Here is a 27,985-nt window from a genome sequence, read left to right on the forward strand (position 1 = left end):
GACACTGAGCCAAGTAAAATGAAAAGACTAGTAATCTAAAAAACAAGTAACCAAAAAATTATTAAAAACCTTTACCAGAACAGTTTTAACTAAGGAGTTGAGAAGAAGCTTTATTATACTATGAGCGCTTAAGAGTGGTTAAATAACTGAAAATTAGCAACATGTAAAATGAAATGCTACTAAAATAAAATCTTAAAGACTTTGCTTAACATATCGTCTCCTGGGAGTCTTTCTATAAAACTGCCAATACTGCCTTTCTTTACACAATTGTGTGTGCTTGCTGTTGATTTTTTAAAAAATTAAACATCTCATTTAGAGATACACGCATGGGTGATAATACCATAAAGAAAACAAAAGAATGAATAACCCGAAAAAGAGGATAGTGGTTATCTCTGGGAGTATGGGGTTCAAATGAGTTCAAATGAGTTCAAGGAGACTCTAAGGGGCTGGAAAATGCTATATAATTTTTGATTTGGGTTAGTGAATAACCAGGGATTTGCTTTGCAACTAACTTTTAAACCACACGTGTGCATTCTGGCCATTCTTATGCATAAATACATTTCATAAAAATGTTTAATATACATAAACCTGATACAATAAGATACATATCAAACCAAAACCTAGCTTTAAAAGAATTGAGACTAACATAGAACTAATAATAGTACCAAGTCTCACTTTTACATGACATGTTTTACCAAAATAAAGATTTCAAACAACTAGTAAAAAGATTCTAGTTTGCAAACACATTACTGAAAAGGGATTTCCTCTAGTTTTCAAGTAATTTCAGCTGCAAAAGACAACACCTTCAATTCACAAATCTGTTTTTCACTCAGACATGTAAATTTTCTTAAAATAATTTTTACTTAAGCTTAAGATGAGCACAAAGTCAATTTCCCAGATTCAATTTAACATGTGTCAAACTTATGAAGACAGGCAATTTAAAAACATAAACACACATAAATAAAACAAAAAATATCTTACATAGCCTCCCCCAAATTTTCATTTTAACTATAAAAATAAATATTGCTTACCTGTTTCCTACTGAATCTTGAGAGATCTGAAAGTTTGGAATGATAGAAGAAACACCATATTCATCTTGATACTTCTTACAAGATTTGTAATGATGTCTCATGCGATAGAATTTAATCTGTAAATTATTGATTAAAAAAGCAATGTGACTTTCAAAAGAACAAACATTATATGATGCCATTTATATAAGGCAGAAGAGAATTCAGAGATATAATGTAGAACATAGGTTACTAGATGGGGTGGGGAAGATGGAAGGGCAGGGGAACAGCAAGTTACAAGTTAACAGGTACAGATTTTCTGTTTGGGATGATGAAAAAATTCTGGAAATAGATAGTGGTGACTGTTACACAATGCAGTGAATGTACTTAATACCACTGTACTGTACACTTAAAAATGGTGTGTTTTCTACATTACCATTCATAATACTGCACTAATTGTTCACTTGATGCCTCATTAAATTGTGTATATATGTGTGTACATATATATAATACATATATATCATATACATATCATGTTTTCTTAGCAAATGGAAGTATATGTAGATGTTTATTATATAAAAAATAAGGTTTACCATGATCTTTCACTTATTAAAAAAAAACTAAGAAAAGGCTATTTTACATTATGCATTTTCACCATATTAAAAAAAAATTTAAAAATCTTTAACGTATTGTGACTTTTAGTTTAAAAGAGAATTCATTAAGATTTGAGACACTGCCAACAAGAGGAAAAAAATAAGACAAAAACAGGTAAGTAAATAATCCATTTAAACAAGAGATTTTTTTTTTAAGTAAATTAACTCTAAAAATAAGTTTCTGTCCATTAGATGCAGAGAAAATGTAGATGAGTCCAACAGTCCATAAACAAAATTAATAAATAATTTTATACTTCTAAAAATACTATTAATAGACACAAAATAATATTAAAAGTATTAAGAAGTTGCCTCATGGCACTAGGCATATTTTTCTTTCTTTAACTACTGTAACCTGGCAGAGTTAGAAAATGCTTTAAAAAACCAAGTTCCCAAATTAACACTTGGAACATTTTTCAGTTTCTCTCTAAGGAGCAGAGCCAGAAATCTCAAGTATATTTTCCAACTTCACTTCATTGCCTTGTCAGTTAACACCTCCCTCAAAGAGATGGAAAATCAGGTATGTCTTGTGTGAATGCATAAAACAGCAATTGGTTTTGCTCAAAGACTTTATTTGCTGTTTGAGAAAGTGGCTGTGATAAATCTATAAATAAACCAATATACTCAAAGCCTAACTACCTCTCACCATTTCACTCCGTCTCCAAAAGACAAAATAAAATCCAGATTGGAGAATTAATGTCGGTTATTTGCCAATACCTGATTTTTCCCATCTGTTCCTTAAAAAGTAAGGAGTTTTCTGCCAAATACTTAGTGATTTTTTTAGATAAACACATAAATATCCAAGGAGAGTGGGCAGTTAGAGAGTTCCCCTTGACTACATAATCCATTTGGCCCATTTCTACAGGCAAAATGACAGTAATAATGCTACCAGAAAAACTACTTACGAGCTCAAAGTGTACCAGAAACGGGGTTTAAGGGAGTTAAATGGCAGTTTGTTCATTCAGTTCATTTAGTAGGTAAATCAAGAGTGATTACTTTGAAAAAATGCCATGCTAAACATTATGGCAAATTCAAGGACATATCTTCTGGTCTCTGTTCTCAGTAAGTTTATTATCTAGAAAGATCTACAGCCATAACTTTTCTGGCCTTTTTTACCCTGTTCCCAACCTAAATAATTTTTCTTCAGAACAGTACACACCAAGATAATTCAATCAGAAATCTCAAAACAGAAGTTTGACTTTCAAAGAACTACATCACATTTACTCTACCTGTTTTGCACAGCATCTGCAGCTACCAGAAAATTTCCTCATGATATTTTCAAGGTCTAAGGCCCGTTCAGGACATGCTCTCTCTCTTCTAGTCACATTTCCACGACAGAGGGGACAATGTATTCCGCTTTCTCTCATTGCAGTCAGGAAACACTTTCTACAAAAACTAAACCAAACATATGTGACACGTTACTATAGGAAAAAGTACTCTTTTCATTTTGATGATTAAAGACAGCAGTTATGAATACGTAATAATGCTAGGGTATTTGTATGTGAATAAACCTAGAATTTTTAAAACTATATATTAATTTCTCAGTATAAAACTAGTGTCTGGACTAGATGGGAATATAAAAGAAACTACACATAAGTCTTTTAACTTTTAACATAATACAGGAAAAATCAGAGAAAGCATGGTACAAAAGAATGACTGAATCCTATCCTGTGTTGCTTAGCAGCTGTGTGATTTTTAGGCGACACACTTAATCACAATGGGTCTCCATTTCCTTCCCTAACAAAATAAGAGAATGGACCACACATGAGCTTTTGTCTCAAACTGATATACTTCAAGATGTTGTTCTACATGATATGAATATGTCTCCTACAGAAACTTTTTCAGAAACTGAAGTATTCAAAGCTATTAAGGTTTCTCTGCTACAGAAACCAAATGATGCCCAAACTTTTGTGGTCAGGATATATGAAAATTCCCACAATATGCAATGGAACATGATTTGAGAAATACTTGAGAATCCATCCAGTTCTAAATATATAAAACCAACATTCTAATTGCAACCAAATTCACCAAAATCTTCTCCCCTAACCTAAACAAATACCAAAGCTGAACCTCTTGCTTTTAGAAAAAACAGATAAAAATCACAGCCATCTCTATCTGGGGTCCAGAATCATTTAATCCAAACCCCTATAAATACAAATACAAATCTTTCACATCTATACTATCAAAAGTTGAGAGATAAAAGTATGATAACATATCACTCTGAGTTTCTCAACTATGTAGCATTGAACAAGTGACTCTTCTTTAAAATCAGTTTCCTCACACATACAATAATGTTTCTATGTATACTTGGCAGGCTTGTTCAGAGGATTAAGACAGGTCATGCAGTCTTATTACATGTATAAAAACACTTACTACAGTATTTTTGACAGTCAGGAAAGTGCTCAATAAATATAAGGTAACATCACTAAGGTAGCACAGAAGAGATCACAATACATTAAAACATTAAAAATACTCATCATAAACAAGAGTCAAAGAAATGCAAAACAAACTAGATGGGAGATTTTTTTTTCAGTTGTCAAAACACTAGTTTTTAAAAATAATAATAATACGCAGACATAAAGGAGAGAAAAATTTATAAGTGCTCTGTATTTCTAAACTGCAACTTGTAAATAAATAACAAAATCCTTACTGAAGGTGTTCCAAAACTCTTAATGACATTTTCAGCTTTAAAAACCATCATCTTTAAGTTTAATTGTTTAAATTAAAAACTGAAATTTTACATTTTTTGGTAAATTTTTAGTACAACATATTTTAATTCTTTATTTCAATGTTTGCATTCTTTAATCAGAGGGACGGTTAAAAAGAAAAAAGGAGAGGAAGAGTCAGACAAAAAAAAGCTCATAAGACTAACTGGAACAATAGTCTAGACCATGATACAGTCTACATTAAGGGAGAGGTAGGAAGGAGGAATAGAGGATCACTATTTTAGAAACACAGTTATCAGTGTCTATGATCCTGTATGAAGGGAATGTCCTAAGTTAAAAAATAAAATATGACTTTTTGACAATTACTTGTGGGAGAATGAAAAAGAAAAGCATTTCTGATTTTGAAGACTGAGTAAAAAGTAACTGTATTAACCAAGTTAAGAAACACTGGAAGAGACGAGTGAGTAAAAGGTGACAGTATTAACCAAGTTGAGAAATACTGGAAAAGTTGGTTTGACAGAAAAGTACAAATTTAAAACACCTACAAAAACCTCAATGCACAATATCCAGTAAACAAGTAGAAAGATGGATATGAAAATTAGGGGGAATATTTGGAGAGCAGACAAGATGAGACAAACACTAAAGAAACAATCTAGAGAAATAAAAACATTTAAAGGAAGGTTCAAAGAACCAGAAGAACTAAGAGTAAATAATGTTATAGAAGCTGAGTCTAGTAAACTAACAAAAAGAAATAGTAATTAAAGAGATAAAGGTAAAGCCATCACCAAACTATTAAGCTTAACATTTCTCTTTAAATAAAAATTGAAACTGCCAGGCTTCCCTAGTGGCTCAGTGCTAAAGAATCCACCTGCCAATGTGGGAGACACAGGTTCCATCCTGATCCAAGAAGATCCCACCTGCCACAGAGCAACTAAGCCCATGTGCCACAACTACTAAGCCTGTGTTCTGGAGCCCAGGAGCCACAACTACTGAGCCCATGTGCCGCAACTAAAGAGTCAATGTGCAGCAACTACCAAAGAACAGACATGGCTTCTCACGCTTCACCAGAGAAGCCACAGCAATGAGAAGCCTGCACACCGCAACTGGAGAGTAGCTCCCACTCACCACAATTAGGAAAAAAGTGCCCTCACAGCAACAAAGCCCCAATACAGCCATCAATAGATACACATAAAAAATTATTGTTTTGAAAAATTGAAACTAAGTTCGTATCAACAAAATTCATTACAAAAAAGATAACCATGCATAAAATTGATGGAGCATGAGTGAACAAAATGAAGCAGGTTAGAATAACTATCAGCAAGTAAATTAGTCAATATGCTGGCTAACTTAACAATTAACTACAAATAAAATATAAACACAGAATATTAAAAGATTTTTTGAAACCTGATGTACAAACAAAAGTTGTATGGGGGGAGTAAATAAAATAAAGCACAATTTCAAAGTACACTTATTCAATATCTAAAATAGTATCAATCTGATGACACTACATACCCACCAGAGTGACCAAAATGAAAAAAGTGGAAAATACCAAGTGTTGAGGATGATGTGAAACCAACCTAAATTTGCATTCGATGTTATAAAAGTATAAACTGATATGAATATTTTGAAGATTAATACAACCATTTGGCAGAATCTAATATAGACCAGTGGGCTTCCCCCATGGCTCAACAGTAAAGAATCTGCCTGCCATGCAGGAACCTCAAGAGATTAGAGTTTAATCCCTACATCAGGAAGATCCCCTGGAGAAGGGGATGGCAACCTACTCCAGTATTCTTGCCTGGAGAATCTCATGGACAGAGAAGCCCGGTGGGCAGTCCATGGGATTGCAAAGAGTCAGACACGACTGAATCAACTTAGCACACACAATTACAGACCAGTAATTTCACTCCAAAGTATATACCCAACTGACTTGCATATATGATCAGAAGAAATGTCCTGGGAAGTTCACTGCCACACTATATGTAACAGCCAACAACACAAATGTCCATCAACAGAATAATGCATAAGCATTATAGCATATCCACAAAATGGAAACTCTAATATACTGCAATGAGAATGAATTCAGATGAACAATGTTGAGCTTTGGAAGCCAGATATGAAAGACTACAAAGTGCATGATTCTACTCTTATAAAGATCAAAGAGCAGGTAAGACTACTGTTAAAAGTCAAAACCACTGTGTCCTGAAGAAATGGGATATACAGCTCAGAGAAGTGAGGAGTTTCTAAAGTGCTGGTGATGGAGTCCTGGAGTTTAGTTGTTTGACATGGGTGTTGAATACACAGATGTGCTCTGTATGAAAAAAATTCACTGAGCTGGAATTAAATTTTCTCAATTAGGAGTAAAAACAGGGGTAAATATGTTTAAACTTATAAAAATAACTAAATTATCTTCTAACAGGACCTAAAATAAAACAAACCAAAAGCCTATCTGGGCTCTCTACTGTATACTCAACTGAGCATATCTATCTTTCCAACCAGGATCGAACCCAGGTCTCCTGCATTGCAAGCAGATGATTTACCACTGAGCCACCAGGGAACCAAATGGATACAAAAACAATATGCTGTCTACAAGAGACCCACCTCAAACCTAGGGACACATACAGACAAAATGAGGGGCTGGAAAAAGATATTGGAGACCAAAAAAAAGTAGGAACAGCAATACTCAGATAAAGTAGACTTTAAAGACTATGACAAGAGACAAAGAAGGACACTACACAATGATCAAGGAATCAACCCAAGAATATAATATAATAATTATAAACATATATGCACCCAACATAGGAGCACCTCAATATGTAAGGCAAATGCTAACAAGTATGAAAGGGGAAATTAACAGTAGCATAGTAATAGTGGGGGACTTTAATACTCCACTTACACCTATGGATAAAACAACCAACAGAAAATTAGCAAGGAAACACAAGCTCTAAATGATACAATGGACCAATTAGATCTAGTTGATATCTACAGGGCATTTCATCCAAAAACAGTGGATTTCACCTTTCTCTCAAGTGAACACGGATCATTCTCCAGGAGAGATCACATCCTGCGCCACAAATCTAGCCACGGTAAATTTTAAAAATGAAATGATTTCAAGCATCTTTCCTGATCACAACGTTGTAAGATTAGATATCAACTACAGAAAGGAAAAAAAAAAAAAAAAACTACAAAAAACACAAACATATGGAGGCTAAACAATACGCTCCTGAATAACCGACTGATCACAGAAGAAATCAAAAAGGAAATCAAAATATGCACAGAAACAAATGAAAACGAAAACACACAACACCACCTATGGGATTCAGTAAAAGCAGTGCTAAAAGGGAAGTTCACAGCAATACAAGCTTACCTCAGGAAACAAGAGAAACATCAAATAAGCAACCTAACTTCAAATGTAAAGCAACTAGAAAAGGAAGAAAAGAAGAACCCCAAAGTTAATGGAAAGAAATCATAAAAATAAGAGCAGAAGTAAATGAAAAAGAAACAAAAGAGACTATAGCAAAGATCAACAAAACTAAAAGCTGACTCTTGAGAAGATACATAAAATAGACAAACTGTTAGCCAGACTCATCAGGGAAAAAAGGAGAAGAATCAAATCAATAAAGTTAGAAATAAAAATGGAGAAATCACAACAGACAACACAAACACAAAAGATCATAAGAGACTATTATGAGCAACTATATGCCAAAAAATGGGCAACTTGGAAAAAATGGACAAATTCTTATAAAACTATAACCTTCCAAAACTGAGCCAGAAAGAAACAGAAAATCTAAACAGACCAATCACAAGCACGGACATCAAAACTGTAATCAAAAATCTTCCAACAAACAAAAGTCCAGGACCAAATGGGATTACAAGTGAATTCTATCAAAAATTTAGAGAAACGCTAACACCTATTCTAATCAAACTCTTCCAGAAAACTGCAGAGAAAGGCAAACTCCCAAACTCATTCTATGAGGCCACCATCATCTTGATACCAAAACCAGACAAAGATTTGTAACGAATGCCACGAAAAAAGAAAACTACAGGCCATTATCATTGATGAACAAAGATGCAAAAATCCTCAACAAAATTCTAGCAAACAGAATCCAGCAACATATTAAAAAGATCATACATCATGACCAAGAGAGCCTTATTCCAGGGATGCAAGAATTCTTCAATATTCACAAATCAATCAATGTGATACAACGTATTAACAAATTGAAAAATAAAAACCATATGATTAACTCAATAGATGCAGAGAAAGCCTTTGACAAAATTCAACACCCATTTATAATAAAAACTCTCCAGAAGGCAGGCATAGAAGGAACATGGTGGTGGTTTACTCATTAAGTCGTGTCCAACTCTTGTGATCCCATGGACTGTAGCCTGCCAGGCTCCTCTGTCCATGGGGTTCTCCAGGCAAGAATACTGGAATGGGTCGCCATTTTCTCCTCCACATGATCTTCCCAACCCAGGAATGAAACCCAGGTCTCCTGCACTGCAGGCAGATTCTTTACCAACTGAGCTATGAGGGAAGCCTCCACCTCGATATAATAAAACCCAGAGCAAACATTATCCTCAATGGCAAAAAATTGAAAGCATTTTCTCTAAATTTAGGAACAAGACAAGGGAGCCCACGCTCACCACTACTATTCAACATAGTTTTAGAAGTCCTAGCCACAGCAATCGGAGAAGAAAAAGAAATAAAAGGAATCCAGAGTGGAATAGAAGCAGCAAAACTCTCAGTGTTTGCAGAGGACATGATCCTCTACAGAGAAAACCTTAGAGATACCACCAAAAAATTACTAGAGCTAATCAATAAATATACTAAAATTACAGGATATAAAATTAATACACAGAAATGCCTCACATTCCTATACACTAACAATAAAAAAATAGAGATATTAAGAAAACAATCCCATTTACAATTGCAATGAAAAGAATAAAATATTTATGAATAAATCTACCTAAAGAAACAAAAGACCTCTATATCAGATCAGATCAGATCAGAGATCAGTCACTCAGTCGTGTCCGACTCTTTGCGACCCCATGAATCGCAGCACGCCAGGCCTCCCTGTCCATCACCAACTCCCAGAGTTCACTGAGACTCACCTCCATCGAGTCAGTGATGCCATCCAGCCATCTCATCCTCTGTCGTTCCCTTCTCCTCTTGCCCCCAATCCCTCCCAGCATCAGAGACTTTTCCAATGAGTCAACTCTTCGCATGAGGTGGCCAAAGTACTGGAGTTTCAGCTTTAGCATCATTCCTTCCAAAGAAATCCCAGGACTGATCTCCTTCAGAATGGACTGGTTGGATCTCCTTGCAGTCCAAGGGACTCTCAACAGTCTTCTCCAACACCACAGTTCAAAAGCATCAATTCTTTGGTGCTCAGCTTACTTCACAGTCCAACTCTCACATCCATACATGACCACAGGAAAAACCATAGCCTTGACCAAACGAATCTTTGTTGGCAAAGTAATGTCTCTGCTTTTGAATATGCTCTCTAGGTTGGTCATAACTTTCCTTCCAAGGAGTAAGCGTCTTTTAATTTCATGGCTGCAGTCACCACCTATAGTGATTTTGGAGCCCAGAAAAATAGTCTGACACTGTTTCCACTGTTTCCCCATCTATTTCCCATGAACTGATGGGACCGGATGCCATGATCTTCGTTTTCTGTATGTTGAGCTTTAAGCCAACTTTTTCACTTTCCACTTTCACTTTCATCAAGAGGCTTTTTAGTTCCTCTTCACTTCCTGCCATAAGGGTGGTGTCATCTGCATATCTGACGTTATTGATATTTCTCCTGGCAATCTTGATTCCAGCTTGTGTTTCTTCCAGTCCAGTGTTTCTCATTTTGTACTCGGCATATAAGTTAAATAAACAGGGTGACAATATACAGCCATGACCAACTCATTTTCCTATTTGGAACCAGTCTGTTGTTCCACGTCCAGTTCTAATTGTTGCTTCCTGACCTGCATACAAATTTCTCAAGAGGCAGATCAGGTGGTCTGGAATTCCCATCTCTTTCAGAATTTTCCACAGTTTCTTGTGATCCATACAGCCAAAGGCTTTGGCATAGTCAATAAAGCAGAAATAGATGTTTTTTCCGGAACTCTCTTGCTTTTTCCATGATCCAGCAGATGTTGACAATTTGATCTCTGGTTCCTCTGCCTTTTCTAAAACCAGCTTGAACATCAGGAAGTTCACGGTTCAGGTATTGCTGAAGCATGGCTTGGAGAATTTTGAGCATTACTTTACTAGCGTGTGAGATGAGCGCAATTGTGTGGTAGTTTGAGCATTCTTTGGCATTGCCTTTCTTTGGGATTGGAATGAAAACTGACCTTTTCCAGTCCTGTGGCCACTGCTGAGTTTTCCAAATTTGCTGGCATATTGAGTGCAGCACTTTCACAGCATCATCTTTCAGGATTTGGAATAGCTCAACTGGAATTCCATCACCTCCACTAGCTTTGTTCGTAGTGATGCTTTCTAAGGCCCACTTGACTTCACATTCCAGGATGTCTGGCTCTAGGCCAGTGATCACACCACCGTGATTATCTGGGTCGTGAAGATCTTTTTTGTACAGTTCTTCTGTGTATTCTTGCCATCTCTTCTTAATATCTTCTGCTTCTGTTAGGTCCATACCATTTCTGTCCTTTATCGAGCCCATCTTTGCATTAAATGTTCCTTTGGTATCTCTGATTTTCTTGAAGAGATACCTAGTCTTTCCCATTCTGTTGTTTTCCTCTATTTCTTTGCATTGGTCACTGAAGAAGGCTTTCTTATCTCTTCTTGCTATTCTTTGGAACTCTGTATTCAGATGTTTATATCTTTCCTTTTCTCCTTTGCTTTTCGCTTCTCTTCTTTTCACAGCTATTTGTAAGGCCTCCCCAGACAGCCATTTTGCTTTTTTGCATTTCTTTTCCATGGGGATGGTCTTGATCCCTGTCTCCTGTACAATGTCACAAACCTCATTCCATGGTTCATCAGGCACTCTATCTATCAGATCTAGGCCCTTAAATCTATTTCTCACTTCCACTGTATAATCATAAGGGATTTGATTTAGGTCATACCTGAATGGTCTAGTGGTTTTCCCTACTTTCTTCAATTTCAGTCTGAATTTGGCAATAAGGAGTTCATGATTTGAGCCACTCAGCTCCCGGTCTTGTTTTTGCTGACTGTATAGACCTTCTCCATCTTTGGCTGCACAGAATATAATCAGTCTGATTTCGGTGTTGACCATCTGGTGATGTCCATGTATAGAGTCTTCTCTTGTGTTTTTGGAAGAGGGTGTTTGTTATGATCAGTGCATTTTCTTGGCAAAACTCTATTAGTATTTGCCCTGCTTCATTCTGTATTTCAAGGCCAAATGTGCCTGTTACTCCAGGTGTTTCTTGACTTCCTACTTTTGCATTCCAGTCCCCTCTAATGAAAAGGACATCTTTTTTGGGTGTTAGTTCTAAAAGGTCTTGTAGGTCTTCACAGAACCGTTCAACTTCAGCTTCTTCAGCATTACTGGTTGAGACATAGACTTGGATTACTGTGATATTGAATGGTTTGCCTTGGAAACGAACAGAGATCATTCTGTCGTTTTTGAGATTGCATCCAAGTACTGCATTTCGGACTCTTCTGTTGACCATGATGGCCACTCCATTTCTTCTGAGGGATTCCTGCCCGCAGTAGGAGATATAATGGTCATCTGAGTTAAATTCACCCATTCCAGTCCATTTCAGTTCGCTGATTCCTAGAATGTCGACATTCACTCTTGCCATCTCTTGTTTGACCACTTCCAATTTGCCTTGATTCATGGCCCTGACATTCCAGGTTCCTATGCAATATTGCTCTTTACAGCATCGGACCTTGCTTCTATTACCAGTCACATCCACAGCTGGGTATTGTTTTTGCTTTGGCTCCATCCCTTCATTCTTTCTGGAGTTATTTCTCCACTGATCTCCAGTAACATATTGGGCACCTACTGACCTGGGGAGTTTCTCTTTCAGTATCCTATCATTTTGCCTTTTCATACTGTTCATGGGGTTCTCAAGGCAAGAATACTGAAGTGGTTTGCCATTCCCGACCTAATTAATCTTAAGAGCTTTGGCACGGCAAAGGAAACTATTAGCAAGGTGAAAATGCAGCATTCCAAATGGGAGAAAATAATAGCAAATGAAACACCCAACAAAGAATTAATCTCCAAAGTATACAAGCAGCTCATGCAGCTCAACACCAGAAAAACGAACCCCATCAAAAAAGTGGGCCAAAGAACTAAAGACATTTCTCCAAAGAAGACATACAGATGGCTAATAAACACATGAAAAGATGCTTAACATCAATCATTATTAGAGAAATGCAAATGAAAACCACAATGAGGTATCATCTCACAACAGTCAGAAAGGCCGCCATCAAAAGTCTACGAACAATAAATGCTGGAGAGAAGGCAACCCTCTTACACTGTTGTTGGGAATGCAAACTGGTATAGCCACTATGGAGAACAGTGTGGAGATTCCTTAAAAAACTGGAAATAGAACTTCTATACAACCCAGCAATCCCACTGCTGGGCATACACACCGAGGAAACCAGAACCAAAACACAAATGTACCCCAATGTTCATTGAGCACTTATAAACAGTTCATTGAGCCGTTTACAACAGCTAAGACATGGAAGCAACCTAGATATCCGTGGGCAGATGAATGGCTAAGCGGGTACATATACACAATGGAATATTACTCAGCTATAAAAAGGAATGCATTTGAATCAGTTTTAATAAAGTGGATGAAACTGGATCCTATTGTACAGAGTGAAGTAAGTCAGAAAGAGAAATACCAATACAGCATATTAATGCATATATATGGAATTTAGAAAGATGGTAACAACGATCCTATATACAAGGCAGCAAAAGAGACAGATGTAACGAACAGACTTTTGGACTTTGGGATAGGCAAGGGTGGAATGATTTGAGAGAATATTACTGAAACATGCATATTACCATATGTAAAAGAGATGACCAAGGCAAGTTCAATGCATGAAGCAGGGTACTCAAAGCCGGTGCTCTGGGGCAACCTAGAGGAATGTGGTGGAGAGGAAGTAGGAGGGGGATTCCGGATAGCGGGGGGTCAAATGTGCACCTGTGGCTGATTCATGTCAATATGTGGCAAAAACCACAATACTGTAAGGTAATTATCCTCAGTCATGTCTGACTCTTTGTGACACCATGGACTGCAGCACGCCAAGCCTCCCTGTCTATCACCATCACCCAGAGCTTGCTCAAACTCATGTCCATCGAGTTGGTGATGCCATCCAACCATCTCATTCTCCGTCGTCCCCTTCTCCTCCTCCTTCAATTTCTCCCAGTACCAGGGTCTTTTCCAATGAGTCAGTTCTTTGCATGAAGTGGCCAAAGTAGTAGAGTTTCAGCTTCAACATCAGTCCTTCCAATGAATATTCAGGACTGACTTCCTTTAAGATGGACTACTTTGATCTCCTTGCAGTCCAAGGGACTCTCAAGAGTCTTCTCCAACACCACAAGTCAAAAGCATCAATTCTTTGGTGCTCGGCTTTCTTTATAGTTCAACTGTCACATCCACACATGCTGCTACTGCTGCTAAGTCACTTCAGTCATGCCCAACTCTGTGCAACCCCATAGACGGCAGCCCACCAGGCTCCCCCGTCCCTGAGATTCTCCAGGCAAGAACACTGGAGTGGGTTGCCATTTCCTTCTCCAATGCATAAAAGTGAAAGTGAAGTCGCTCAGTCGTGTCCGACTCTTAGCAACCCCCTGGACTGCAGACCACCAGGGTCCATCCGCACATGGCTACTGGAAAAACCATAGATTTGACTATACAGACCTTTGTCACCTAAGTAATATCTGATTTTTAATATGCTGTGTAGGTTGGTCATAGCTTTTCTTCCAAGGAGCACACATCTTATCATTTCATGGCTGCAGTCACCATCTGCAGTGATTTTGGAGACCAAAAAAATAAAGTCTATCACTGTTTCCATTGTTTCCCCATCTATTTCGCATGAACTGATGGGACTGGATGTCATGATATTAGTTTTTTGAATGTTGAGCTTTAAGCCAACTCTTTTACTCTCCTCCTTCGTTTTCATCAAGAGGTTTTTTAGTTCCTCTTCACTTTCTGCCATAAGGGTGGTGTCATCTGCATATCTGAGGTTATTGATATTTCTCCCAGCAATTTTGATTCCAGCTTGTGCTTCATCCAGCTCGGCATTTCGCATAATGTACTCTGGATATAAGTTAAATAAGCAGGGTAACAATACACAGCCTTGATGTACCCCTTTCCCAATTTGGAATCAGTCTGATGTTCCATGTCTGGTTCTAACTGTTGCTTCTTGACCTGCATATAGATTTCTAAGGAGGCAGGTAAGGTGGTCTGGTATTCCCATCTCTTTCAGAATTTTCCACAGTTTGTTGTGATCCACACAATCAAAAGCTTTGGCATACTCAATAAAGGAGACGTTTTTCTGGAACTCACTTGCTTATTTTATGATCCAACGGATACTGGCAATTTGACCTCTGGTTCCTCTGCCTTTTCTAAATCCAGCTTGAACATCTGACAGTTCATGGTTCATGTATTGTTGAAGCCTGGCTAGGAGAATTTTGAGCATTACTCTGCTAGCGTGTGAGATGAGTACAATTGTGTGTTAGTTTGAACACTCTTTGGCATTGCCTTTCTTTGGGATTGGAATAAAAACTGACCTTTTCCAATCCTGTGGCCACTGCTGAGTTTTCCATATGTGCTGGCATATTGAGTGCAGCACTTTCACAGCATCATCTTTTAGGATTTCAAATAGCTCAACTGGAATTCCTTCACCTCCACTAGCTTTGTTCATAGTGATGCTTCCTAAGGCCCACTTGACTTCCTAAGGCCCAGTGAAAACTGGTTCCATTTAAAAGGATGAAAAATTCGAGGTCTGTCAATTCTTCCCAACAATTGTCAGCTCTCATCTACAATTATGTTGGTGGCTGCAAAAAAGTTCGTGATTATTTCTTTTTTCCAACTGAAATGACCTTCTTTCTTATCATGCTATCTGAATTGTACTGTCTGATATTAATATTTCTATACCAGCATTCTTTGGGATAACACACAAATACACTCAGAAAAGTTAGCACTTTTACTCTCTGACTCAGTTCTGGTAAAATTACACATGCATTCCTAGAAATGACTGCACTATGCAAAGTCATCCAGTAAAAATCAAAGAGTTTATGGGAAAAATGGGACTGGGGCAAAACTCAAATGTGAACATCTGAAAGAATACTCTATGTAAAGTTTTAATTTAGTCTGAAAAAAGTACACACTACTCATTACAATAACCATGAAAGAGTATTTTAGCTTTATTTATATTTTATATTCCCTAAGGGAAATGCTGTAAGCAAGTATGAATACAATTTTTATGTACACTATGCTACGGGAAGGGAAAGAATATATGTTCAGATTTGCTTATGTATATGTAAAACTTCTGAAAAGATACCAAAGAAATAGTGATATATACTGGGGAACTGTGGGGCAGAGGTGGATACAACAAGTGACAATAGGAATAAGATTTGGGGAAGTTCTCTGCTGGCCTAGTGGTTGGGATTTCAAGCCTTCATTTCTGTGGCCTGGGTTCAATTCCTGGTCAAGAAACTGAGATCATGCAAACTGTGTGGCTTGGCCTAAAAAACCCTAAGTCAAATCTTAGTAACTATGCACAGCTATCCTTTAAATAGACACTAAAACTACTTCTTAAAGACCGGTAAAAATATATCTTAGAAAGCAAAACTGATTTACAAAGGTGCAAAAACAGCTTAATGAAGGAAAGATAGACTTTTTAATAAATGATGCTAGAGCAACTGGAAATCCATAGACCAAAAAAATAAACTCCACTCAAACTGCCCCTTTATATAAAGTTAATTCAAAACAGATCACAGACTGTAGTAAAGTGGGTTATGGCCATCCAAAGATATAGTCACTTCCTAATTCCCAGGAGAAGATAGTATCACCTTATATTATAAGAGATCTGATTACCATTAAGGCTTGGGGATGAAGAAATTAGCTGAGATTATCCAAGTGGGTCCCAAATGCTACAAGTCTTTGTAAAAGAGGCAGAAGGAGATCTGACACAAACACACAGAAGAAAAGCCATACTGAGATGGAGGCCAAGACTGGAGTGATGTGGCCCCCAGCTTCTCAAGGCCCTGCCAACACCTTGACTTTGGCCAACTCAAATTGATTTCAAACTTCTATCCTACAGAACTGTGAAAAAATTCATTTCTGTTTTAAAGTCACCAAGTTTGTAGTAATTTGTCATAGCAGTCCTAGGAGACCAATTCACAGAGCAAAATGTAAAACATAAACCTTTCAGAAAAAGGTAGAAAATATTTAGAATACAGAGCTAGACAGAGTTCTTAGACTTAATGTTGAAAACACATTTCACAAGAGGAAAAATTGATAAAGTGGACATTATAGAAATCCTAAATGTTTGCTGTGCAAAGACTGTTAAAAAGACAAAAAGAGAATCCAAAGACTGGGGGAAAAAATTGTAAATCATGTATCTAACAAAGGAGTAGTATCTAGAATACATAAAGAAGTCTCAAAGCTGAAAAGGAAAAAGCAAATAATCTAATTTAAAAACATAGGCAAAAGAAACTGAACAGACATGATGCTAATTTTACCTGAGAAGATACAGATACTAAACAAGCACATGAAAAGATGTTTAACATCATTAGCCATTAGTAAAATGTAAATTAAAGTCATCAGATATCACTGCACACACTGAAATGGCTTAAATTTTTAAAAATTGACAACATGAAATGCTGGTGAGGATACAAAGAAACTGGATCACTCATACATTGCTGGTGGAAATGTTAAATGGTACAGATACCGTAGGAAATGATCTGGCATTTTCTTAAAAGATAAAACATGCAACCACCATATGATCCACTAATTGTGTTCTTGGGCATTTATCCTAGAGGAATGAAAGTTTATGTTCACACAAAAATCTGTACATGATTATTTATAGCAGCTCTATTTGAAATACTCAAAAACTGACTATTCCAGATTGCCTTCAGTGGATCAATGTTTAATCAAAATGCAGTACATCCATACCATGTATGCATGCATATTCACCAATAAGAGGAAATAATGGTAACACACAAAAACCTGAATCTCTAGAGAATTGTGCTGAGGGGAAAAAAGAAATCCCCAAAAGTTATAAATTGTTTGATTCCATTTATATAACATTACATAACATTCTCTGGTAATAGCTCTATTGAAATATGAGGATGAGATGGCTGGATATGGCATCACCAATGCAATGGACATGAACTTGAGCAAACTTGGGGAGATGATAAAGGATAGGGAGGCCTGGTGTGCTGCAGTCCATGGGGTCACAAAGAGTCAGACACAACCGGGCGACTGAACAACAGCAACTATTGGATAAAACTCACATACCATACACCATTCACCCATTTAAAGCGTACATTTCAGTGAGCTTTTATTTTTTTATTGTATTTTACAGAGTTGCACAATATTTAAGATTCTTGAAATGACAAAATTATGGAAACAGAGAGCATGAGAACATTAGTGCTTGCCAAGGGTGAAGGAGGGACAGAGTGGAATCAAGAGGAAAGTGGGTGTGACTGTACAAGAAATACAGGAAAAATCTTTGTGGTGATGGAAATGTTTTTTATCTTTATCAATGAGATATCCTGGTTTTATTTACAAGACATTATGATTAAGGGAAACTGGGTCAGGGTACACAATTTGTATATTATTTCTTACAACTACATGTGAATCTACAATAATCTCAAAATAAATAACTTATCCATATATTATAATGAATATTCACCTAATAATATGCTTTAAGTACTTACTACATAACAGACACTAGGGACACATCAGGGAACAAAAGTGATGAAAATCCCTACCTTGATGGGACTTACAGCATAGGTACTGGCACCAAGTTTGTGTGTGTGTATATACTATATCTCAAAACAGTTAACAAGTCATATGATACTGTGCTAAAAATTAGCAAAAGTTACTAATGAAAGTGAAAAATCCCCAAAGAATCAAATTAGAAGAATTCAAATATACTAAAGAGATTTTACCAAAAATAGAAAAGGAATACCCTCTAAGAAATACTAAGGTCAACTAAATAAGATAGGCAAATTAATAATGATTCAAAACCATGTATCTGGGAGAATGGCATTAAAACATGCATAATATCACATAAGAAATGAATCGCCAGTCCAGGTTTGATGCAGGATACAGGAAGCTTAGGGCTGGTGCACTGGGATGACCCAGAGGGATGGTATGGGGAGGGAGGTGGGAGGGGGGTTCAGGATGGGGAACATGTGTATACCTGTGGCGGATGCATGCTGCTGTATGGCAAAGCCAATACAATATTGTAAAGTAAAAATAAAAATAAATAAATAAAATTTCTAAAAGTTTAAACAAAAAAACCCATATATCTTAGTAGATTCCAAGTAAGTCTGAAAATGGACAATTTTCTTTAGAAGATTCAACAAACAAAAAAATGGACAGCATTATAACTTAGATAAAAGGAATCAAGTATCTCAAATCTGAATGTATAATAAGATACAGTAATCTACCAAAACAAACAAAAGGCAGGAAAATAATGTAAAATAAGTAATAAATTACAATGGGTTATTACTGAATCAGTCATAGAAATGACCACAAATGTACATAAAGCACATTCTGAACAATAAAATTATAAATTAGGATATAAATATTTAATATGGAAAAATGCATATAGCTTGCTAGCAACTAAAAAAAAACATTTTAAAGTGACTTCTAGACACCATTATGAACTGTATTAAACTAACAAAATACTGGTTTACAAAAAAAGCTGGCAAAATACAGATATACTTTAATAGTATTAATGGCATTGTGTAAGCCCAGGTTTGTAGAAAGCAACATGACATCTATACAAACAGCAGAAACTATTTTTTGAGCATTTAACATGTGCTAGGCAGGGTTCCAGAAACTTTATCTTAACATACATTATCTTAAGTTCTTAATAATAAATAAACGTTTAAAAGTTCCTTTATTTTACAGATAAGGAAACGAAGACTTTACAAAAAATAAGTAAACAGGGCTTCCCTGGTGGTTCAATGGCTAAGACTGAGCTCCCAAGGCAGAGGCCCGGTTCAAGCCCTGGTCAGGGAACTAGATCCCACTTGCCACAACTAACAGTTTGCATGCCACAACAAAAAGATCCCACATGTTGCAATGAGGACCCAGCGCAGCCAAACAAATAAATACCTTTATAAATAAACCTGTAAGAGACTAAGGCAAGGTGTTTCTTTATTGAAAAACAAGGCCCTGAATTTTCCCTCACCCCAAAATACTCTATATACAAACACAGTCCTCCACAAATTAACACCTACATGTCACTTAAACCTCAGCAACAATTTCACTTCCTCAAGAAAGGTCTTTGACTACTGAACCATCCACTCACCAACCCACCTAGATCTGCTCCCCTTCTTATGCTTGCTCTTTCAACCTGTAGGTTTGTAACTACACATTTATCTGAGTGTTTATTTGAACTAAAATGTGTCTCATCAATGCCAATTCTGAGGGCAGGGATCATATCTAACTGTACACCACTGTATGACCAGCACTGTAACACAGAGCTGGGCACGTAGTTGTTGCTCAGCCATAAGTCATGTCTGACTCTTTGTGACCCCATGGACTGCAGCACGCCAGGTTCCTTTGTCCTCCACTATCTCCCAGAGTTTGCTCAAATTCATGTCCATTGAATCAGTGATACTATGTAACCATCTCATTCTCTGCCACCCACTTCTCCTTTTGCCTTCAATCTAGTAGGCATTGAATGCTAACCTACCTTAACCTAATCCAAAAATTTACTTAACCCAAAATACAATCCACAGTCCTCAAATCAAAACCATGAGCACCTTTCATGTACAAAATACTTCAATATAGCTATAATCATTCTTGTGTGACACAGCTGACAAATTCCCTTGTATTTACCCTCTGACCCAGCAACTCCACTTGTGAGAATTATCTTACAGGAAAAACTCTCACATGTGAAATGGTATTCATACAAGTTTAATCACTGTGGCACTATCTGTAACAGCAAAAAGACTGGAAACAACCTACATGTCCATCAGGTAAGAGATTAGCTAAATAAATAATGATACATCAAAAACAGAATACTAGAACACTCAGTATGTTCCATTGGGGTCAGGAATTTCTGTCTGGTTTGTTGAACCCCTAGAGCCCTAGAATATACAATAGTACTGTCAGCACATCATGGACACTCAGTGTTGGCTGAATGAATTAATGAAAACTCTACAACCAGAAAAAAAAGAGAAAAAAAGAAGACCCTTTATGTACTGATATAGAATAACCTCCGATACACCAAAACATGAAAATAGCAATGTACAAAAGAGTGCATATAGTATGCACTCTGGAAGAATATATAAGGTAACAGTGACTGTGGGAGACAATCATATTATTTCCTTTTGTACCTTTAAAATTGTGAATTACAATATTCTCCATTCACAATAATACCTTCGGTATTAAACATATGGACCAACACACTAGAAATAAGATTCCTTCTTGTTTACAAAAATAATCTAGCTTTTCATGTTAGATGCTATAGGTACTAAATTAAAAATATTTTTATATTTTGATGGGTTTTGAAAACTATAAAATATACATACAAGATTATTACTATCATTCACAAACATTACCTCATTTGGTCCATGCAATAACACTGAGAAACAGGCTGCTTTTACCCCTGTTTTATGGAGAGGAAAACAGACTAAAAGGAGATAAATCACTTGACCAAGTGATACAGCTAGTAAGCTGTGGGCTCCAAACACAAATCCATTCATATAATTATTCAGTATGTAAAAGTAGACCTGGGTTGCTGCCTTTTAAGAGCTTCCAGTCTAACTGGAGAAAATGGCATCCATCAAATCAACTGACTCCAAAAATATTATGATTATAAACTGTGATGGGTGGTACACAAAGGAAGTTATTCAGGTCTTTTATCTCCATTTTACTGTTTCTGCCTCTGTACCACCATGCACATTTCTTCAGATACAAAACTGCTTATTCCTCATCTCCCTTTCACTAGTCTATCTGAATTTGCTAGACAAAGTTTATTTCAAAACAAACTAGAATGAGACGGAAAAAAGGTACAAGTCAAGATTACTAGAACTATGTTGATATATCAAAGGAGCCTGCATCTTTAGGATAGTGAAACAATTTAAAAGGTTATCTTTAAATTTCTCCTACCTTTAAGCAAATGCCAGATGAATTTTCCTTATCCATTCTCCAAACAACAGGTTGATCAGACACTGGAAGAGAAAAGCAACTTTCCCATCCATCAAGCTCCTGCTTCACTATTAATTTTAAATTGTGTATCTTTTCTCTTCCTAGCGTATAATCAAAATCATTTCCCAAAATAACTTAAAACTTTCAAAAATCAGATATTTCAAGGTAGTCTTCAAGACTAAATCAAATCAATCTTCTGTTATATAATTAAATAGCATAGTTTTTTAATGATACCACTTTATAAATATTTTTCAAAAACATTTAGATAAAGTCTCAAAAACTTTAAGAAAAAGATGGCCTAGAGCAGCATTTATTAAATCAGCAAGAAACCATATGAGCCTGGCTTTCAGAATTATAATTAGTATACAGAAAAGAAGAAATTTAAAAATATGTAATACGAGCATGAATGCCCAAACAGGATACCTATAAAGTTGCTCAAATTATAAGAAACATTAAGTGAAAATTCAGGGACTGGATAATCCAAAGCAGGTCAACAAAGAATCATAAACACACACACAAAAATCATACAAATCTGTGCTTAATGAGAAGTGGAAGCTGATCTATATCAGCTCATTTTAAAAGATGCTTCCTGGGACTTCCCTGGTCACCCAGTGGTTAAGACTCTATGCTCCCAGTTTAAGGGAGCACAGGTTGGATTCTTGGCCAGGGAACTAAGGTCCTGCATGCAGCCTGGTGCCACAAAAATAAGTAAATAAAAGATGCTTCTTACATATATGCACCAAAGCAAATGGATTAGACTTCCATTTTTAAGAGTCTGGCAAGGCATTAACTTGTCATATGTAATTTTCACAGTTATAGAGCTTAGATCTAACAGCATACAAAGTTATTTCCTTAACCATTCAAAATAGACAAAGGTTTGGTTCACTACTGTACCGCACAGGGAGCTTAGCTTGGTGCTCTGTGGTGACCTAGATGGGTGGGATAGGTGTATGCGGAGACTGTGGGGGGCGGTGTGGGGAGGGGGCAGGTTCCAAGAGGGAGAGGAAATGTGTACATACAGTTGCTTTCCCTTTGTTGTACAGCAAAAATCAGTACAACATTGGAAGGCCACTATACCCCAATAAAAAACAAAAAACACCTGAATTCCTACACTAAAAAAAAAAAAAAAAAAATCACTCAGTAAAAGCCAAAGTTCTTACAATGTTCTGTAAAGCCCTGCTCATAGTACTTAACACTTTCTAACAAACTGTATGACTTATTTGTCATGTTGTCTATTGCCTACCTTCCCAACTAGAATGTAAGTTCAGCAAAGAGAAAAATTTTGTTTTGTTTCTGCCTGGTACATAGTAAGTATTAAATAAAGATTTTTGAATGAATGGGGGAAAAAAGGGAGGTTTGGTTCAAAGAGCCTTTGAAGATTACAAAGGATAAAACCAAGAGAGATAAATACTTTACCATTATGCCAGTCTGTACTTTCTGAAACATATCTGCTCAACTTTAATATTGTTAATTCATCTTTGTGTGTTTTTCAAAATATCTGACCACTCTAAGGCATCTGACACTCCTGACTACTTTTTCCTTAAAATTCTTCTTGGTTGCTTGTCACACTCTATCCTCATTTTTCTTCCTATTCTGTCTAATCCTCCTTAGGCTGCACTTTTTCTCAACTCCACATTTAAACATGTGTTCTCCAGCACTTTGTTCCGTCTCAATCTCTGCTATCTTTCAATTTATATACATCCCCCAGTGGCTTCATCCGTAGTCATAGCTTTAGTTCCATGCATTCCAGATCTTTGTACATACACTTAACTACTGGACAATCATCAAATCTTACACAATCTCCTTAAAATGTCAGGAACCTTTTCTCTCCAGTCCCTCTACTGTTACCTTGGTTCAAGTTCTAATCATTTCTCTGACAGAGCAATGATGATCTCTTCACTAATTCCACCAGTACCAAGCTAGACCAGGCTAGTAACTATAAGTATTCTAAAATTTAAATGTGACCATACTGCTCCCCTGACAAAATTATTCAGTAGATCTTTATGGTTTTCAGCAAGAAATTCAAATTGGCTTACACTATAAATTCCTGCCAACATCTCTAAGCTCCATCTCACTACTCTCATCTTTGGCTCCAACCAAACTTTATAACCTGGAAACAGTCATCTCTGGTAACCCCTCCCCTTGCTGTACACCTAATCAGGGTATTCCCCAACAAACCTTGAATACCAATTCTGACCTAAACTATTACTTCATGCAGGAACTCTCTCCTCTACTCATAGGTTAATTTAGATACCTGCTTTCAAAGCTCACATAAAATTTCCTCAATTCCATACCATTCATATTCAGATACAGATCTTCTCCATTAAACTGTGAACATTCTCCAGAGAAACAGCACTTTGTATTCTCTGTACCTGACACCCAGAAGGCATCCAACAACAGCTGTTTGAAGGAATGTTACTCTTGCGTTAGTCACTCGGTCATGTCTGACTCTTTTGAGACCCCATGGACTGTAGCTTGCCAGGCTCCTCTGTTCATGAATTCTCCAGGCAAGAATACTGGAGTGGGTAGCCACTCCCTTCTCCAGGGGATCTTCCCAACCCAAGGATGGAACCCCGGTCTCCTGCATTGCAGGCGGATTCTTTACCATCTGAGCCACCAGGGGATGAATGAGGATTAAATGGGAATCTATTTTTTTGGTAAAGTTATTCCAGTGATAATGAATCTGCTCCTTTTACCAGAATAGGCAAATCCTTCACTGCCGTTGAAATGGCATAGGGGCTCAAAGCTCTCATCACCTCATCTCTCACTGCTGCTGCTGCTGTGAAGTCACTTCAGTCATGTCTGACTCTGTGTGATCCCACAAACAGCAGCCTACCAGGTTCCCCTGTCCCTGGGATTCTCCAGGCAAGAATACTGGAGTGGATTGCCATTTCCTTCTCCAATGCATGAAAGTGAAAAGTCAAAGTGAAGTCGCTCAGTCATGTCCGACTCTTAGCGACCTCATGGACTGAAGCCTACCAGGCTCCTCCATCCATGGGATTTTCCAAGCAAGAGTACTGGAGTGGGGTGCCATTGCCTTCTCCGCATCTCTCACTACTCATGAACAAAAAATTCCTTTTGTAGCTAAATATAAATTTGTTTGAGGCCCAGGTTTGTTCTCTGTGAAAGGGGAAGAGCAAATGACATTCTAAACTAGGTTTTTACAATACAATTTTATTTCCCCACTAAACTCCTTCTAATAATACCCTGTTCTACCATTATCACCCTTTCCAAAGAAAATGTTTTCTCCTTCCACCTTAATTTATTGTTTAGTCAGAACCTTAGGGCAACTGTGTATGTGTCTGATGGAGGACAGTGTGGGTAAAGGAGAGGATGGAGGATAAGTAGAACGTGTCCATTTCTCTTACCAAAATCTAGTCCCTATTTTATTTCCACATCCCAGCCCAAAGAAGATGATTTGAGAAAAACCCTCAACAAATCATCTCCACACTCATTTCCACAGCCTTTAGGTCAAGCCAAACTACAGTCTGATTTAACAAAATGTCTCACAGGGAAGTGAACCAGAGCAAACTGCATGGAATTTTGAGGGGAATGGAGAAGGCAATGGCACCCCACTCCAGTACTCTTGCCTGGGAAATCCCATGGACGCAGGAGCCTGGTGGGCTGCAGTCCATGGGGTCGCTAAGAGTTGCACACGACTGAGTGACTTCACTTTGACTTTTCACTTCCATGCATTGGAGAAGGAAATGGCAACCCACTCCAGTGTTCTTGCCTGGAGAATCCCAGGAACGGGGGAGCCTGGTGGGTTGGGGGTCGCACAGAGTGGGACACGACTGAAGCGACAGCAGCAGCAGCAGCAGAGATTACCATGAGCTCCATGAGGTCAGTGACCCAATGGATACTAGAAATGATTCTGTCCAAAAAAGACCTACTGCCTTACTTTGCCCTCCTTCCCTCCCTTTCTTCTATCCACTGCCAGCCCAAGCGCAGGCAAGCAACCAAGTTAAACACTTGTAGATTAAAAGCCAAAAGGCATACACTGTGTCCTAAACATTTCAAGATATTCTTTTAACTACCTGCATTTGTTGCACCAAATAATAAAGGAATAAAGACTGTCATTCATCTCCCATAAGCGGAAAAACTGTAACTGGTGTAACTTCTATCAAGAAAAGTCACATATTCTTGGGCTCATACAAGCACTACAGAAGAGTAAGGAAGACAACAGATTTGGAATCAGAGTGAGAAGAGTGGGTATCAAGAAACAGCTGTAAGGAAATTTGAGACTAACCCCAAATTCAACAACCCATTCTTCACAAAATTATAGAACCCAGTGGAAAGAGAAATCGATTTAGAAAATGGTTCGATTCCTTTCAGCAATTTACAAGCACACAGAACTTTCAAGTCTGGGTGTATTTTTTTCAAAACGAGATTTCCAAGCCTCACCTGCCAGAAATTCTTTTCTAAGTTTGGAATGGAGCCTGGGAATTGGTGTGTTTATTTAAAATGTTCCCCCAGAGACCCCGACCGGCAGTCAGGTTTGTCAGAAGTGCTATATACCTTTACAAGAAGGGCTCCTTCTAATTCTTACTGACATCCTAGCAGCCTCTATTAATTATCGAAGTGCTTCCTTTAAATATGCTAAATCGAACAGCACCAAGCCACCTCAACCAGCCAACCCCTCGCTGTGCTCCATCACCCTCCCTACGGTTACAGCCTTCATTTCAGTTCATTCCTCACAAGGGCGGTCTTTCTCATTTCCATCGTTGTAGCAATCAAGTAATAAGCAGAATGGTAAAACAAAGGGAAACTATCACTTCAATACCCGGAAATCCTGTCAGTTCTAACATATGAGGGAAGCCGATCCATTCTAGAGCATTCCAACCTGCACTGAATTTTGAACCAATTAAAACACTCTCAAGGGTGGTCTGTGAAGAGGGACTGAAAGGCTAAGTTAGATAAGAGCTCTAAATCTGGAACGATGGGCGGCCAAGATCCTGAAAGGAAAAGGGAGACCTGAGAGCCGGGGTGGGGGGTGGGGTCGCGGCGAGCGGGCACCTCAGGCCGGTTTTGACACTCGACACCCCAGCCTTCACTCGGGTTGCTAGGAAACAAAAAAGGCTCCACGTTCTCTGCAGTTCCTCCCCGGCCCTCAGCAGAGGGCAGGGGCCTCGAGGAGAGAGGACGCCATGGGGACTGGCCTGGGCACTGCCCCGGGGGCGCGACGACGAGGGAGCCCCGGGGCCAGACGGCTCGGGCTCAGGGGGACGGGCGCAGTGATCGGAGGCAGGGCGGCCCGGCCTCCGATTGACCGGGAATGGGCCCTCAGCGCCGAGCTGCGGAGAGGGGAGGCCGCGGCGGGCTCGGCTCCCACCAGGCTGCGTCCCAGGGTCCAGGGCGGGGTGCGGGGCCTAAAACCAGCCGGCTCCGCGCGGGGGAGGGGGCGTCTACTCACACGTGCTGACAGGCCGCAGTCCGCACGGGCGTTTTGAGCACCTCCTGACAGACGGGGCAGTAGAAATCATCTTCGGTGTAGGACGTGGCCGCGGAGAGCTCCTCGGCCATGGTGGGGGACGAAGGATGAAGGCGATGGCGGCGGCAGCGGCCGGGGTGGCGGTGGCGGCCAGGGGCCCGACTCCCTGCGCGAACCCGAAGGGGGCGGGGAATCGCGTCAGGAAGCTGCTCGCGCCAGGAAGGAGGCGGGGCCCCGGGGGGCGGGGCCCAGGAGGGGCGGGGCCGAGCGCGGAGACTCTACAGCGGCCGCACTCGCCGGGCTAGGCTCGTGCCCTGGGGCGCTGCTCCCATAGGGGCAGGACTGGAAGGCGGTGCCTAGCGGGAGGCGGTGGCCGAGAGCCCGACGATTGGCTTCACTGTCGCTTCCGCTCGAGCCAGGAGCCTCCCCTCTCACCTGGGAAGGGCGTTCTTAGCCCTTCCCCCGCCCAGGGCCACACCCTCACCTGGCTCCGCAGGGCTCCGCGGCCCCGCCCTCAGCCCTCTGCTGCGCTTCTAGCCTCCCTTTCCCCGGGCTTTTAGGCTCCTTTCTCCACTCGCTCCCCGAAATCCCCCCTCCCACCCGCGCGGCCGTCGGTCTCCGGGCGGCAACCTACCCAGTACCTCGGCTCCCCGCCCCACACCTCCCTGCACCCGCCTCACGCCCCGCCCCCCGCTCTCAGGTAGCATAGACTCTCACTTAAAAGCCCCAGAGCCCCGAGGCTAGTGAACCCACTTCCCGGGCGAGTGTTCGCAGAGAAGCCCGGCGCCGTAGTCGGGCTTCTTGTCCAGCCGTTGCCGCCTTCGCAGCCGAGGCCGGGAGGGGAGAGGCGGGCGGAATACGTGGTGCACATCGGCCCGAAACGGGGCCGGGCCCGAGGCTCATGGT

General features: G+C 39.1%; 1 protein-coding gene across 4 annotated transcripts in view; it reads right to left on the reverse strand.

Annotated features, from left to right (window-relative positions):
* The window catches only part of RNF138 (ring finger protein 138), a 39,815-nt gene extending 11,830 nt beyond the window's left edge, over positions 1 to 27,985 (reverse strand). Inside the window, exons 1-4 of one of the 4 annotated variants that reach the window (XM_070361607.1) lie at positions 27,797 to 27,985; positions 27,062 to 27,245; positions 2,887 to 3,052; positions 1,032 to 1,147 (exon numbers count right to left, since the gene is read on the reverse strand). In XM_070361607.1, coding sequence (XP_070217708.1) covers positions 1,032 to 1,147; positions 2,887 to 3,052; positions 27,062 to 27,245; positions 27,797 to 27,950 — 620 coding nt within the window. In that variant the 5' untranslated portion in view covers positions 27,951 to 27,985. Of the gene's footprint in view, positions 1 to 1,031; positions 1,148 to 2,886; positions 3,053 to 21,609; positions 21,747 to 27,061; positions 27,246 to 27,796 lie in introns of those variants that run through there. The other 3 variants (XM_070361606.1, XM_070361605.1, XM_070361608.1) reach the window with 3 other exon arrangements.

This window comes from Bos mutus, chromosome 24 (genome assembly GCF_027580195.1).
Source record: "Bos mutus isolate GX-2022 chromosome 24, NWIPB_WYAK_1.1, whole genome shotgun sequence".
In the NCBI taxonomy this organism is placed as follows: domain Eukaryota; kingdom Metazoa; phylum Chordata; class Mammalia; order Artiodactyla; family Bovidae; genus Bos; species Bos mutus.